Genomic DNA, 16,268 nt, shown 5'->3' with positions numbered 1-16,268 from the left:
CAGCTTTTTTGATATATTTTATTTTACTTTATGAATGTCATCTGTGTTGCTAGTAGCCGTGTGTTTGATGTCAGACAGCGTTTTATTTTTTTATTTTATTTTTTTTTTGCTGTGGTCTGTCTTTTTTAGATTATGTCCATTTGGGGATATAATTGTGATTATGAATGTCCCCTCTTTTTGTAGTAAGTGTATGTTTTTGATGTCAGACCACTTTAAGGATTTTTTTGTTTGTTTATTTTTTGTGATAATTGTAATAATATAAAGAATATATTACAGGTAACATTAAAAATATTTTCTGATGTCATTGTTAACTTTGACATCCATAAAGATTTTATTTAATTTTTTATCTTATTTTATTCAGTTCGAAATCTTATGTTAACAACAGACAGAAGTTAGCACAGCTAAAACACCAACATTTTATATATATCTATATAAAAAAACATAAGACTGTGATAATGTTTCAGTATGGTTGACATAAAATGACCTTCCCTACAAAATCCCTGACAAATCTTTAAGGTGTTTTTGCATATTTTTACAGTCAAGATGCTTTCAGCAGTATATAAAGTAGATATGCAATCATTTCAGTTTCATTTCACATTAGTCTTCAGCGGTTTATTCTCATGTATACACTGCTGCATTTTGTCATCTCTTATCTTTTCTCAATTTTCTCTCTTTCGCAGGTTTTTCACCAGCCTGTCTGTCTTTCCTCATGCTCATTCTACAGCTGTCACTCAAGACTGTGTGTTCCAGTAGCTCTCACTTGGGATTCAGCTGATGGTGCATTTTGATTGGTCCTGCTGTCAAAGTCAAACCCAATGTCAACACTGTGGTCATGCCCTTTGATTTCCATCTGTATGCAACAAACATGTCTAATATACTTGCATTAGTGTTAATCCGAATGCATCGCCTTGTTTATGCATTCTCATCTTTGAGTTATGTATTATTATTTAACTATTTGTTTTTAGTTGTGTCTCCTTCGGGATTGCAGTAAATTGGCCAAAAACGCCTAAACTGGCATATTTGCAGAAATGTCTAATAAGGTTCACAGTCCCTGTAGCTCTGAAAGGAAAAAAAGAAGTGGAGAAGGGACCCGTAACCTTGGAAACCAACAGGAATGTCATATTTGGCTGCTTTTGTTAACTGACGTATGCCATTGTGTATCATTACATTTCTCAAGTTGAGCAAACTGTCATTAGCTGCATTTTTAATGTGCATATATTTATTTTTACTTTATTATCTAGCCTGTTAGTTTGCTTAGCAGCAAATGGTAAACTGTCAAACTAGTCATTGCCTATAAACTCATCAAAAACTCCTGTCTTATTTCTTTTGAAATATATATATATATATATATATATATTGTTTTATTTAATTTGTTCAGTGTGCATGGACACAGTAAATTGATTAAAATTGACAAAATGTTGTTTTAAAAAATTGTTTTATCAAAGTATGTTATGAAAAGTATTATGGTTTCCGCAAAAATAAATAAATAAATACAAAATTAAGCAGCATGAAAAAGAGCAGCAAAATCAACATATTATAATGATTTCTGAAGGATCATGTGACACCTGAGTTTGGAAGAATGGCTACTGAAAATGTAGCTTTACATCCCAGGAATTAATAAATTAAATTTAAAAATGTGTTCATATAGCAAACACTTTCTTTAAATGTTTATTTTAATTAAAAAATTTTTTTGTCAACTAATGCTATTTTTCTGGTTATAAATGAAAAGTAAAACACGTTTGAAGTTTGTGACGTACACTAAATCCAAAAGATGCCAGATTCTCCAAATGGTCAGATTTATCACACCACTATCCCAATGTCCTCATATCAACTCATGTTTATATCTCCCTCTCTAATATGTTCTGTCCGCTTTAATGCCATTTTGCTGGAATAAGAGGAGTGGGTGGGAGACTGGAGGAGGAAAGAATGCAAACCTTTGTCTACAGACAATGATGGTGGAAGAGAAAGAAAGCAGCTCTAAATTAGACCCGCCCGCTCACCCCATGTCTTTCTGTCTGTCTCTCTCTCTCTGTATTGTTGTGTCTGGAAGACGTCAGCAGAGGAGAGGAATCTGAAGAGAGGGACACATGGAAAAAGAGAAGGATGAAGAAAGAGATGTCTTTGTTTCATCCCATAAATGTGTCCTGGTGAAAGGGCAGCGAGAGGAGAAACAGGGTCAGGAGGAGACTTTCTCTCTCTCACTGTCATACTCACTCTCTTGCCCCGTCTTTCTTTTCTCCTTGATGTGATATTGTTATCATAATGCATTAATATATTGTGTTTGTTGTTAAAGGGATAGTTGTTAAAAAGGTTTGTTCATTCCTGTAACCCAAACAGTAGAGCGTAGCGCAATCAACGCCAAGGTCATGGGTTCAATTACTAGGAATACATGAACTGAAAGATGAGTATCTTTAATGCTGTATATGTCGCTTTAGATGGCATGGCTGCTAAATGCGTAAATATCAGTGGAAAAATTAAAAATATTAAATGATTCATTCACTGTTATGTCATTTCAAACCTGTATGACTTTCATTCTCATGTGGAAAAAGAAGATATTTTGAGAACTGTTTTATGACTATAAAATGAAAGTAAGGGGTAAATAATGACAGCAACAGTTAAGATAAAATTTCTGATACCTTGTATTATAAAAAAATGGGATGTTTATAATAGTATAATGGATTACTTGCATAAAATGCAATCACATAAACCTGAAAAAAGTTTTTTTTCAGTCCAGTAAATGTTCATCTTGAAATATTATTTAATCTAACATTTTAGATTATAAAAATAATTTCAGATTTCACTGCAAATGTACAACAACCTCGATATTTTTACAGTTAAAAGCTGTTTCGCTTACTAAAAAATATAAACTGTAAGTCAAGTGATAGAAGGGATGTGTAGATTGTGTTCCAACAGGTTTTTCAGTTGCGTTGATCATGTTGAAAATTTAGAGGCCTTAGATATTCACATATACATAGTACTGCAGGCTTTATAGAGTTAAAGATGAAACGTTGGTTCAATTTAATATGCAAATTAAGGTAGGTCAATTCCTCCAACAGTCTAAACACCATGGTGCTCTCAAAACATTGCTTTGCCAACGTTGGCTCAACCATTTGGCTTGTATTTGGGACATGAAAACCTGTTTGTCCGAATAATGGCACATAGTCAGGAAACCTGTTTGGAAGCATTATTACATTTTTCTGTGATCCTGGCAGTACTTAAAATACACCCTTCACCTTTAAATGCATCTTCCTTCCTGTTGCGGTGAATGTGAGTGGCAGGCAGATGGCGACCGGGTCAGGACAGGTGAGATGGAACAGACCTGCAGCTCATTGTGTTTTCAGACCGATGGCTTCTCCGGGTATGATTTGTTTATAGAGTCGAATCATCAGCATAAGAGAGGAAGGATTACAGACAAACAGCACTCAAGCATGACAGGATAAGGACAAGGGAGGTATCAGAGTATTAAACCACAGACACACACACACACACACACACACACTTAACTCCAAACATAATCTGACCAACTTAGAGATTGTCTTTCTTTAATGCTGCAGTATTTTTGTCCTTTAAATTTGATCTTTCCTTGTTAAACATATTCTGCAATGCTTTTATTAACTGGCTGGAGAGCGAGAGAGAGGGTTCATTCTCAGGTTATTGTATCACTTGTCCTTTCTATATCGTGTTCATAGACTGTCTTTTAGAAGGAGAAAAAGAGAGGGAGCGAGAGAGACTATCGTGTCAGGGACGGTGCCAAAGAAAGGGCAAGAGATAATGAGGTGGTGGAGGCGGGGCTTATGTTTGGGGTGTGGTTGGGTATAAAGTCCAGGACTGAATAGTCTCATCTTGATGCCCTCTGGTCTCATTCCCTTTCCCTTCCATCTCTTCTCCTTTCACCATCCCTCGCTCTCTCGGAACCCCTCACACACTGACCTGCGGGGAGAACAGAGGGAGATCATGCTGTCTGTACTGGCACTGACGTCCGTGGTGCTCTTGGGCATAGGTAAATACATTTAATCTATCTTGCATTTTATTATTTTGATACAACAAAGCAAACAAACTAACTTTGAAGCTAACCAGAAGTCCTTTTCATAAGTGTCTATACAGTATTACAGAATTACTGTACGTTCAGACTCACCTGTCGTTTGTGCACCTGTTGCCTACCTGTTTGAAACTGGCCCGGTTCGAGAAATGAAGCAGATCAGAAAGGACTGATCACTGAGTCAGAACAAAGAGACACTTTGCTTCACTTTTACTTCTCTTTTCTGTATTAAATAGACCCTTTCATTCGTTTGTCTATTCAATGAATTTGAGCTTTTGTAATATTTTCTAACATGCTTAAAACATGATTATTCTATAAAATATATCAACGCTACAAATGCTGCTTTTTATGCTATCTTATTATTTATATATATACTTTAATTGACATTTTAATTATTTAATTTGTGCGAATTTCTGTGGCTTTCATTTAAAATAAATCTTTAGTGACAAATTGTTGACTTTTCATGTTTCAAAGATGTTCTTTAGAATCATATTTGTGTCCCCATGTTGCTAATATTCCGGACCCTGTGTGTTTGTATGCTCCAGCCTCTCAGACCACGGCTATTGTTGTGTACACAAGCTGGGAGAGACATGCGCTGGTGGGCACAGATGTCAGACTCTCCTGCTCTTTCTTCTCTTGGCAATGGACTTCTCCAGACGTAACCTTCTCATGGCACTACCGTCCAGATGGGGCAAAAGAAGCCATCTCTGTGCGTAGAAATACACATGCAGAAACACACTATTTTAAGACATACCTACACCTTTTTCTGGTTTACGGTGAAAGATTATTTAAAATGATAGGTAACCCCAAATATTACATTTTTAATAACTCAACCCATATAACATATTGTAGCATGGAACACATAAGAGATATTTTGCAGAATGTCCAGACTTCTCTTTTCTTTAACCTGGTCCCCATCCACGTTTCTTTGCAAGAGAGAAAGTTATACAGATATGACAGAACACGAGTGAGAAAAAAATGATTTAGTGTTTGTTTTTAGCTGAACTTTCTCTTTAAGATGTTGTGTCTATACAGACAAACACACACAAAATTAACATACAGATCATTTTATAATAAATCAGTTGACTAATCTGAAGATTCATTTCACTGATTTAATTTTAGATCATTTGTTTTTTTAAACGTCACACTTATATCTGAATAGTCAAGCATTCTTCAGAAAACCAAGGCTGCAAAGGCATTTTAACCACATCAAAAGAAGGACTTTTTCACGTCACATAACTTAATTTGTTTGGATGCCTTATTGTATGTCTATATTCCAGGATATCTGAAAAGAAAATTAAAAAAGCTGTGCTTGCTTGAGAGCAGCTACTTCAATTTCACAAGTTTTTAATTATTATTTTAATTTGCAATTACAGCATGAAGCCTCATATTATTAATGTAGTGTGATTGCATTTCCCTAAACTTGTTAAAAGGTGTATGCATTGGTAGTATTACTCACATATCTGTATGAGTACATGCCCAGCCCTTGGGAATACCCTTGTGTCTGTGTGGTTTGTAGAGATAATTACCTTGCAAACAGAAATATTAGTTCCTTGTGGGTGTAGTTCTGCTTTCCAAATTGTATTGTACCATGAAAGTCTTTAGGTTGGCCAACCGGCTGCATTTATTTCAGGATGCTTGTTCATACGGGTAATTCTAGTAGTTTAATATCTAATTTATTTTGCTATGCAGTGGAACAGAGTGTAGTGAATTGAATAGCATGACTTCATTTGATTTGTAAATTAGTTTATCAGAAATTTAATTTGATAAAAAATTATAAATCTGTAAAATCACATTTTCCACTGTAAGTAGATTTGCTGTGAAAATTCTCTGCTTTTTTTAAATTGATGCATTTGATGTAATCATATCTAAAATAGGTTTACATTTCATGATAAGATATAGGATGATAATATAAGCTGTCTATCATCATTTAGATTTTCCACTATGCCGGCGGAATACCCTATGTGGATACCAAAGGCCCGTTCCGGGACCGTATGGAATTTGTGGGGAACCCCAGTCGCCGCGATGGTTCTATCCTTCTAAAGAATGTTGACTTTGCAGACAACGGAACCTTCACCTGTGATGCCAAGAACCCACCTGACATTGCTGGCAGCCCCTCTCACGTTCGACTGCTTGTGTTTGAGAAGGGTAACAGATCACTTTTTTGTCTTCATCCACTAATAAGAAATGATTTTGAGAACCAAAAAACGGCTGCTTCGCAGAGAAACGTACTGCACAAGAGAACCCTTTGCTTTCCTCTCATGCTGCAGTTTCTATCAAGACTGCCTTTAGGCCCATCTTATTCCAGGGTGGCATACAAAATCTAGGAAATCATATGGCAGGAGATGAAAGTTTGCTGCTAATGGAAGCACAAAATAACAGTAAGGCAGAGAGTCCTGAGTGGTTTCCTTGTGTGGTCGTACTTTTTTTTTCTGAAAGTACAATTTCCATGAAGAATAGCCTTTGTTGAATCCAAAAGCCTCACACAGTGCCTAATACATCAAAAAAGCACAGGTGTTTTTGAGTTTCATCTTTGTTTCCCTTTTAAACAGTAAATTTAACTTCTCAGTACGGTATTAGTGGGATATGTCGAGGAAAAAATGAGAAAATTTCCAGGTGGACATTGATTGATGTTGTTTGGAGTTATTTTCCAGTAATATAGTCGTGTCTGTAAAAACCCACACCACATAAAACTGGTGCATTACGGCAAAGACACACTGCAACTAATAGATCAGTAAAACTGCTCTTTAATCTGCAGACCTCAACGCTTCTCACTGTATATTCTCTCTTCTTCTCTCAGTTCCAGTCCAGGCTGGTGTGATAACAGGAGCAATTATTGGCGTAGTGTTGGGACTGCTGATCCTCATTGTGGCAATTTACTATCTGATGCGTTTCCTGGTGGCCAGACGAGTGTTCAGCTTGAGCATGAGGTCAGTCTGGGAGCATCTGCTCCCTCAAGCCCGACCCGACCCTCTGCCCGGCCTTGACACACATACTCCTATTCACACACACACACACACACACACACACACACACACACACACACACACACACACACACACACACATGGTTAGCAAGACACAACCCAGATCCCCACCAGTCACACACACAAAAACACACATCATGAGCAAGGCATTGACAGAACCCCCAGCCAAACTGGGGACTACTAAGTCACCTATTCTTTCACAGCCAGATTAAATGCACAACTATTTTACCAAGAACACCACATATTTGACATGTGACTTTTGAGCAACCAACTGCTGTTTGTTTTGTTTTTATGTGCATGTCCATTATAGTCTTCCATGAATATAAAGTACTAATGTACAGTAATTCAATATACTGTTCTACTTGTAAATGTAAACGGTGCTTGTTCTATCAACTTTGAACAACTTTTCTACAACTTGTCAACTGTAAAAATCAGAGTACCTTCACAACAAGCAGTTGAGTCCTCCTTCCACCAGGTGTCCACTTTGTTCATGCAATCTTTGTATTTTTGTTCCCTTAGTAAACATGGCAGGAAAGGCAAAGGAAAAGAAGGATCACAGCAAAAACAGGCAAGTGCCCACCTGCGTCCACTCTAAATATGCACACAAACACACACATTCACATACACACATGCTTGCCAGTTTCTTTCTCTTGAGCTTTATTAAAGACCTCCTGTCCTCCGGTAGTCTCCCCATTTTTTGTCTGTGGTTACTTTTGACTAAAGTCCTTTTTATATTATAAATAAATAAATAGTCTGTCCATTTCCACACACTTCCAGTCAAAAGTTCAGAATAATTATGTTCTTATGCTGACCTAGGAGGAATTTATTTGATCAAAAATACAGTAATTTGTTAAATATTATTACAATTTAAAATAACTATTTTTGTTTTAATATATGTTAAAATAACATTTATTCTTATGATGCAAAGCTGAATTTTCAGCAGCAATTACTCCAGTGTCACATGATCATGAAATCATTCTAATAAGCTGATTTGGCACTTAAAAAATATTTCTTATTATTAGCAATGTTGAAAACAGTTGTGCTGCTTAAATTTTTTTTGGTAAAAACTGTGAAACAATACTCAAAGGTTTGAGGTAAGTAAGTATTAATTAATTAATACTTTTATTTAGCAATAGTGCATGAAATTGATCCAAACTGATGGTAAAGACATAATTCAAGTAAGTGCGGTTCTTTAGATTTTTCTATCAAAGAATCCTTAGAGGGGGAAATTCCACAAAAAAAAATATAAGCAAAATTGTTTCCAGTAATAATAAGAAACAGTATAAATAATTGAGCACGTATAATAACTGAGCACCAAATCAGCATATTAAAATGATTTCTGAAGGATCATGTTGCACAGAAATAATGTTTGCTGAAATTTCAGCTTTGCCATCACTGGAATACATTACATTTAAAAATGTATATAAAAAAAGAAAAAAATGATCAAATAAATGCATCTTTGGTGAGCATAAACTTTTTTTCATTTCCAAAAAAATAAAAATCGTATTTATTCATACAGTGTACATTAGATTTAATTAAAAATTAAGCAGATAAAATAATATAATAAATTAAACTGTTATATAGATTAAAAAAATAATAATAATAAATTATATTAATAAATAACTCTAATTATATATATTAGAAATATAATAAAATAAATGCATTAATAATAATAAGCAATAAAGAAGTGTCAGGTTCTTGGAAGTCGAAACTCCAATTAAAGCTACATCTACCTCATTGTTTGTGCTCTTGTCTGCATGCCAGTTTATGAAGCCTCATTTAGACACAAGCACACAGGCAAGTTTGTTGTTGCTACATATACTGCAATTGTGTGCAATAAGCCATGTGGAGAAATTAGGCTACAGTATAACAATTCTTAAGATACCAATGGGATGACATTAAAGGTTAAACCAAAACGCAGATAATGGAAAATGATTTGTGGTCCAGATTGAAGAATACTGTACATTATCCCTCTCAGCTCTTCCCCGTGGTCCTGTGGACTTAGGGATCACCATATCAGTGTCATTGAGCTGGCAGTCAAATTGAGCTCAAACATATTTTTCTATGCTAACATGCCATTCGTTTACATACCACCTTACTCTTCTTTTTCTGTCTCTCTGGGTTTATTTGCTTCTGTGCACTTTTCCACTCCATTATCCTTCATATCACTGGTTTTTCTCCTCTAGCTGTCTCATCCCCTCCCTTTCCTGCTGTCCTCGTTCTCTCCACAGGTGAACTGTAAAATGCTGTCAGACTCAATCATGTATCTGCTTTAATCATATATTATATCATGACAAACACCATCACGTACAATCAAGCCACTGCCTTCCTCGCACACATCTCATCTTGTACAGGATCAAACTAGCAGATCTTGTATTGTTTATGTTCTTTCTGTCTTTATTGCCTTTCTTTTTTCTTTCTTTCTGTCATCGGTTTCAGTATACGCTCCTGTATTTGTGCTCCTCTGTGTGCGTCTCCTGTCATTTTCTTGGTTCTGTCAGTGCAAACCCAGTCCACCCTCCAATTTCCAGTGAACAGGTGAATTCAGGTTGATAAAGAGTCTATGGGCTGCAGAATAGAATTAAGGTCTCAGGACTTTAAAATCCTACAGCGGAAACATGCTGCAGAGTTTAACATGAGTTTAAAGTGCATTTATGTCACAAAAGCAGAAAGAAAAGATAATATGTACAGTAACTGTAAACCTTTCTGGAACATATTTCTAGATTTGATGTCACAAAGAATGTAAAGGAATATTTTGGGTAAAAAAACAAGTTAAGTTCCATCAACAGAATTCTAAATTCAATGGTAATCAAGTTTAACTTGTGTTTATTCTGGAATATTCCTTTAAAGGTGAAGTGTTTAATTTATGCACTACTAGAAGCATCAAACGAACAGGATCTTTCCAAAACCCCACTAGCACGCTTTTATAGTTTTGAAAATGTTTTACTCACTGTAAAACTGGGTTAAAAGAAAGTATTTTTTACTTTAAAAAATGATTCACTTCACCTTTAAGTGAGTTACATGCAGCACCATTTCAGGTTTCTGACAGAACTGAACCTTCTTTCTGAAAAAACAAAAGACAATCAGACTTGTTTCAGCATCCCAAGGGGTCAAAGGTCAGCTGTATAAAGATTATTTTATTTAGGTGCTGTGATGTCACGCTGACACTCCCTAACTGGCCACTTCCTGTTTTGTCCTCCCTTTCCAGAAACCAAAAGTTCCCCTGGTGTTCATCTCCTTCTAACCCCTCGTTTAGCACTTCACTCTCTTCTTTCTTCTTCTTCTCTTCTGTAATGAAACTACCTGCCTTATTGTGGTTCCTCTTATCCGTTAAACTCATCTGACCATTCCCACCTAACCCACAAGCCCTTCTTTTTCCTTCTCTCCTTTCTCTCATTCTTGCTTTCTTTTTATTCCTCTATTTCTCTCTCTCTCTTTCCTCCCGTAGTGACTCACTCCTGCCCTCTCCACACTCCCTCTCTTTCCAGGCTTTGGCTGTGACGGATCCGGCCAAGCTTAAAGCGGCAGCGTCTGAGAAGAAGAAACAGGAGTCTCGCAGGGAGAAGAAATAGGGATTGTGGAGCAGAGAGCTAGAGCTCCAGAGCGGGGCCACCTCCACCCAGACCCAAGCCCAGGAAGAGGCTGCGGGGATGGGCAGGCAGGACAGGGTTCTTATGACCATTGAGCTAGAGCTCACTAAACAGGAGAGAGAGGGAGGGCAAACTAAAACGAGTCCCGCTACGGTCTTTTCTCAACTCGCGCGCAAATTCACTCTCAAGTGAGAGGGACGGCTATGAAAAGAGGGGGTGGTGGAGAGTTTTGGAGGCAAGGAGATAACGATAAATCCTTAAAAACAGGAGGACAGGAGAGAGGTGAAATTTCTCATTTTGATTCAATTCCAAAAAAAAAAAAAACTGTGTCCAATCAATATGCAACACGATAAATCTACAAACACAATATCTATAGATTTACTTGCAGCTGTGACAAAATATTTTATGATTATAACAAATAATTATTATATAGTTTGATATCATGTGGGTTGTTTGTGTTCTGTCATTGTTATGTTCAGCTATATAGCTCCGCCCACATTAAAATCTAATTCATTCCAAAGCACTCTCTGGATTTTTTTTCTGGAGGTTCAAAATTCTGAACTGTATTTGTATTTATTTCATTTCAATGCATTGTGATTATAAACTATACAATCAGTTTAACAATTTGCAAGAAAATATCATTATTGTTTTTTTTTATATATGAATTTCAGAATCTGTTAGTATTTGATTTGACTTTTGCTTTTATAACAGCAGCTTTCAAGCTGCTTGAACTCCACAGGTTTGTGTAAAAACTGATTTGAGATGATCATTTTAAGTCCTAAATCCTAAAACCTTCTGGGATGTTTCCAGGTTTAAATGAGCTCAAATCCCAGGTTTTTATTGTGGACTTTTGTTCCCACTGGAGTCGTATATTGTACATCTGTTCTGTGAAAATGCGCTCAGTATTTGCTTTCAGGGAAAACAAGTTGTTGTGTTGCAACTGGTTAGGACACAGGTTTTTTTTTTTTTTTTTTTGGTTACAAAAAAAATCACACATTCACAACAAAACCCAGAGCTCAGAGCCGTCCATTACACACACACTGACAGTTTGTGAGAGCTGTAATAGTGGCAGAATGGTTTCCCCTTGTTAAGTGACAGACAACTCTCTACACATTCAATCTTATACAAGAACACAATCCAAGCTGCACACTTTTCACACTTTATACTTTTGTTACAAAATGGTTTAGACACTTTATATTAACTGTCTTTTTTTTCATTCCCTCCCTCTATTTCTATTTTTCTCTGTTTTACTTCCTGACTCTCTGTTTTGTCTGTCTTTGGTCTTCCTATTCTTTAATCTCTCTAACATTTGTTTGGTATATATATATACTTTGTCTTCTATTTTTTCACTATTCTTGTCATTTGATATACTGGTGCTATTACATCACTTCCTGTAGGCCGGCCCCCTAAAGTAGCCTCCCTCCCCATCCTTATTTTACTGAGAGCTAAATATAGCACTAGATCATGGAATCAAATACACACTTCCTCACAAAATTTCATTTCAGTCACATAAAATTTTTTCATATTTTGTCCAACACACACTAACAATCATCTCATGTATCCCATCAAGCAATTTTAAGTGCTATTCCAATAGGTTTTTGACAGGAATTTGAATCTGATTTAGAGTTGGTGTGTTTTTGCTCTGACTGCAGTGACTGAAATACCCAAAATGACGTCGATACTGCTGGCAGAGACATTCACGCGCTGTGTGAGAGTTACTTGATACTCTAAGTCAAATTCTCATGTCTGTCCACACAAGCTGTTGTCTGACAAACAGCTGATTATTTTAACACTCTCTTGTAACTGGAGAGCTATCTGTGTCTTCCTTCTGTCCAGTGAGGGCCGGCTCCTACCGTTGCACTTTTCCCCCAACCATCTCCACACATCATTGGCAAGGCCCATCACTCCAACACGAGTCATAGTTTTACTTCACCTCTCTCTAATCCTCCTCTAACTATCACGAATGCTCATCCACCACCACCTCTTGTCATTCCCTGTTTCTGCTGGTAAGAATACCCCTGTGCTCTCTCCTGCCCCCTGCTGCCCACAGGATAAAACATTTTAATTTGGCCGTACTGTTGCAAAGATGTCAATGCAAAAAAAAATTTAAGTTCTTTTAGCTAGCTCTCTGCTGACTACGATAGATGCGTGTTTTTCACGACTTTTGCATGTGTGTGTTTTAAGTCTGATGATATGTCTGTAACCTGTCAACGTGTTTGGGGAGCAAAACTACATAAAAACAACATTGTAGAAACATTCGTCATGTCATTGTTAGTAATGACAAGCTGTGCAGCAGCACCCTGGGACTGTTTGTGTGTTGGAAGCAGAAATATAATAGAGTTTAATGATGTTTAATAATATTTCTGCACTTTCATTTGACTGACATGGCAGAATTCATGTGGTTGTTTCTTCGTGACAGTGTTTACCATCATGGTGTTGGCATGTTAAGGCTGCGGGAAGTGATGCAATGAGGGTGGAAAGGTTTTTGGATTTTTGAGAGAGACATAAATTATGAAATACTGGGATGAAGACATGGACTGAACTCATATTCAGGTGAAAAGTCAAGCCAAAGTACAATAAACATCTCAGTCTCACAGGATATGTTTTTCTGTTCAAGTCTTCATGTCTATGCATGTCAGCCCCAAACCAGACAGGGGCTCTCATTGGGAATGCTAGGAAAAGCTATAGAATTGCAAGGGCTTGTGGGAATTATGTTTGTCAGCCTACAGACAGATGATTTTTATGCATCTCAGAGTAAATGTCGAGCAGCCACATGGTACCTGCCATTAAACTGTGTTTAAATATCGGGGAATTCCCATGTTGTATGTATTGTGCACCTTTATTGGTACAGGTCTAGGTAACCGTTCTTTCTTCAAACTCCATTAAAAAGTCTAATTATTTTATACATTTATTTTGACTTTAACACAGCTAACTTTGGATTTCTGTAAAATGTCTTGTAAAAAGAAAATCTCAAGTTAGAATAATTTCAGAAAAACGTCAATAAAAACAAAATCAGATCCCTTGTGTGTTTTTGTGTGCACTGAATATAAACTGAATAACCATCAGTGTTATTGTATTGTAAACTAAGTTTAAAAATGTTTTTAAAAAAATTTATAAATTTGTGTGGCTCTTGTTTACTCCTATCTCTCTTTTGGCGCACGGCTAAAAAATATGCTGGTTAGGTATGTTTTGACACTGGTATGCTGGTTTATGCAGCTCATGACCAGCATAAATGAGCAAAGGACCAGCATAAACCAGCACATGAACAGCATAAACCAGCAAAGGACCAGCATAAACCAGCATATGAACAGCATAAACCAACACAAGACCAGCATAAACCAGCACATGAACAGCATAAACCAGTACATGACCAGCATAAACCAGCAAAGGACCAGCATATACCAGCACATGAACAGCATAAACCAGCAAAGGACCAGCACAGGACCAGCATAAACCAGTACATGAACAGCATAAACCATCAAAGGACCAGCATAAACCAGTACATGAACAGCATAAACCAACACAGGACCAGCATAAACCAGCACATGAACAGCATAAACCAGTACATGAACAGCATAAATCAGCAAAGGACCAGCATAAACCAGTACATGAACAGCATAAACCAACACAGGACCAGCATAAACCAGCACAGGACCAGCATAAACCAGTACATAAACAGCATAAACCAACACAGGACCAGCATAAACCAGCACATGAACAGCATAAACCAGCACAGGACCAGCATAAATCAGCAAAGGACCAGCATAAACCAGCACAGGACCAGCATAAACCAGTACATGAACAGCATAAACCAGCACAGGACCAGCATAAACCAGCACAGGACCAGCATAAACCAGTACATGAACAGCATAAACCAGCACATGAACAGCATAAACCAGCACATGAACAGCATAAACCAGCACATGAACAGCATAAACCATCAAAGGACCAGCATAAACCAGCACATGAACAGCATAAACCAGCAAAGGACCAGCATAAAACAGGACATGATCAGCATAAACCAGCAAAGGCAGCAGATGAACAGCATAAACCAGCAAAGGACCAGCATAAACCAGCACATGAACAGCTTAAACCAGCACAGGAGCAGCATAAACCAGCACATGATCAGCATAAACCAGCACATGATCAGCATAAACCAGCAAAGGACCAGCATAAACCAGCAAATGACCAGCATAAACCAGCAAATGACCAGCATAAACCAGCACATGAACAGCATAAACCAGCAAAGGACCAGCATAAACCATCAAAGGACCAGCAAAGGATCAGCATAAACCAGCAAATGAACAGCATAAACCATCAAAGTACCAGCATAAACCAGCAAAGGACCAGCATAAACCAGAAAAAGAACAGCATAAACCAGCAAAGGACAAGCATAAACCAGCATCCCAGCGTCAAAACATACCTAACCAGCATATGATGTTTTTTTTCAGCATGTATAGTTTTACAGACATGTGAAAGAACTAATAGTATAAATAACAACACACTTATCTCCAAAACACAATGTTTTCTTCAATTTACTGTACTCTTTAATAAAGACCAAGCTCCCGAGCTCCTCCTGTTGCTATGGCTACTACATCTGGTGAACGCGCGATCGCACACCAGGTAAATATAGGTGAATATAACATTATGGATAGTAAAAATGTAGTTTAAAGGTTGTTTGGCTGAAAACCCAGTCCAGAGCATTCAGAAGAGCGGTCCCGAGCCTTCCAACAGGTCAATGACCCAAAGCACAGAGTAAGAATGGCTTATAGACAACTCTGTGAATGTACTCGAGCGGTCCAGCCAGAGCCTGGGCTTGAACCCAATCAAATGTTTCTGGAGAAACCTGAAAATGTCTGCCAGAACTGGTGAAGAGGTGAAGAGGTGAGAAGAATGGCAGATAATTACCAAATGTTGATGTGCAAAGCTTGTCGCATCATACCCAAAAAGACTCGAGGCTGTAAAGGTGCTCCAGCTACAAGTTAAGGGTATGAATACTTATGCAGTGTACTTATTTCAGTGATTTATTTGTGACAGATTTGCAGAGTTGTCACAAATCTGTTTTGTGCTTTGTCATTGTGTATGGAGTGTAGACTGATGTGGAAAAAATGTAGTTTAACATAAGACTGAAACATAACAGTACGTGAAAAAAATACGAATCCTTTGCAGGGCCCTGTATATCTTTATATTTTAGTTTCAAGTGTTCAAGAGACAGTCAGTAAACTACTTAGCCTTTATTAAGTACATATTAATACACTATAACCAGTGCACACAGACTGCCTCTGCTAAGTTTAGACCATTTTGATCTATAAACCTTTAGCCTGAATACAAAAAGAAGCATTTAAAGGTGAAATATCCTCCACAGAGACAGTAAATAGGGCAGCATGTGAGGTTCATGTGATTTATCACTGATTTTTTACGTCAGCCGAGTATCACTGCCAGGCACAGCGGGGTCATGAGAACAGCTGCTCTCTCCGGTCCGGTTCTTAATGGATCTGGCAGAGACGTTGATGGCAGTTGTAGTTCCCACGTTCTCAAGGTTTGATTTAGATGGCAAAGAAATCCTCAAGCTACATCATCTCCAAAAGATCTCGGTGATGGAGAAATCAGGCGTTCTCGCTTCCTCTGCCCTTCTAACAAGCATAAAATTAAT

The 16,268-nt window shown here is 37.3% G+C and overlaps 1 protein-coding gene across 3 annotated transcripts; it reads left to right on the top strand.

The window, feature by feature from the left end:
- Positions 1 to 3,831: 3,831 nt before the first annotated feature.
- mpz (myelin protein zero) lies at positions 3,832 to 13,632 on the top strand. Of its 3 annotated transcripts, none has more exons than XM_052548304.1 (6): positions 3,832 to 4,000; positions 4,585 to 4,748; positions 5,974 to 6,187; positions 6,840 to 6,969; positions 7,545 to 7,593; positions 12,013 to 13,632. In XM_052548304.1, exons 1-6 carry the CDS (start codon positions 3,847 to 3,849, stop codon positions 12,028 to 12,030), a joined length of 729 nt encoding a protein of 242 aa, XP_052404264.1. In that variant the 5' UTR covers positions 3,832 to 3,846; the 3' UTR covers positions 12,031 to 13,632. The 3 variants fall into 3 exon arrangements, with proteins under 3 accessions (XP_052404264.1, XP_052404262.1, XP_052404263.1); XM_052548302.1 differs by having other exon boundaries at positions 10,514 to 13,632; XM_052548303.1 differs by having other exon boundaries at positions 10,234 to 13,632.
- Positions 13,633 to 16,268: the final 2,636 nt, after the last annotated feature.

The sequence above is a fragment of the Carassius gibelio genome, chromosome B2 (assembly GCF_023724105.1).
Source record: "Carassius gibelio isolate Cgi1373 ecotype wild population from Czech Republic chromosome B2, carGib1.2-hapl.c, whole genome shotgun sequence".
Taxonomy (NCBI): domain Eukaryota; kingdom Metazoa; phylum Chordata; class Actinopteri; order Cypriniformes; family Cyprinidae; genus Carassius; species Carassius gibelio.
The sequence above is the reverse complement of the archived record's forward strand: the minus strand, read 5'-3'. Positions and strand labels throughout refer to the sequence as shown.

Excerpts from the sequence above, each read along its gene's own strand:
- mpz (XM_052548302.1), top strand. The coding sequence starts at position 3,847 with ATGCCCTCTGGTCTCATTCCCTTTCCCTTCCATCTCTTCTCCTTTCAC. Across the intron at positions 4,749-5,973 it reads GGGCAAAAGAAGCCATCTCT|ATTTTCCACTATGCCGGCGG; the intron begins GTGCGTAGAAAT and ends ATCATCATTTAG. Across the intron at positions 6,188-6,839 it reads ACTGCTTGTGTTTGAGAAGG|TTCCAGTCCAGGCTGGTGTG; the intron begins GTAACAGATCAC and ends TTCTTCTCTCAG.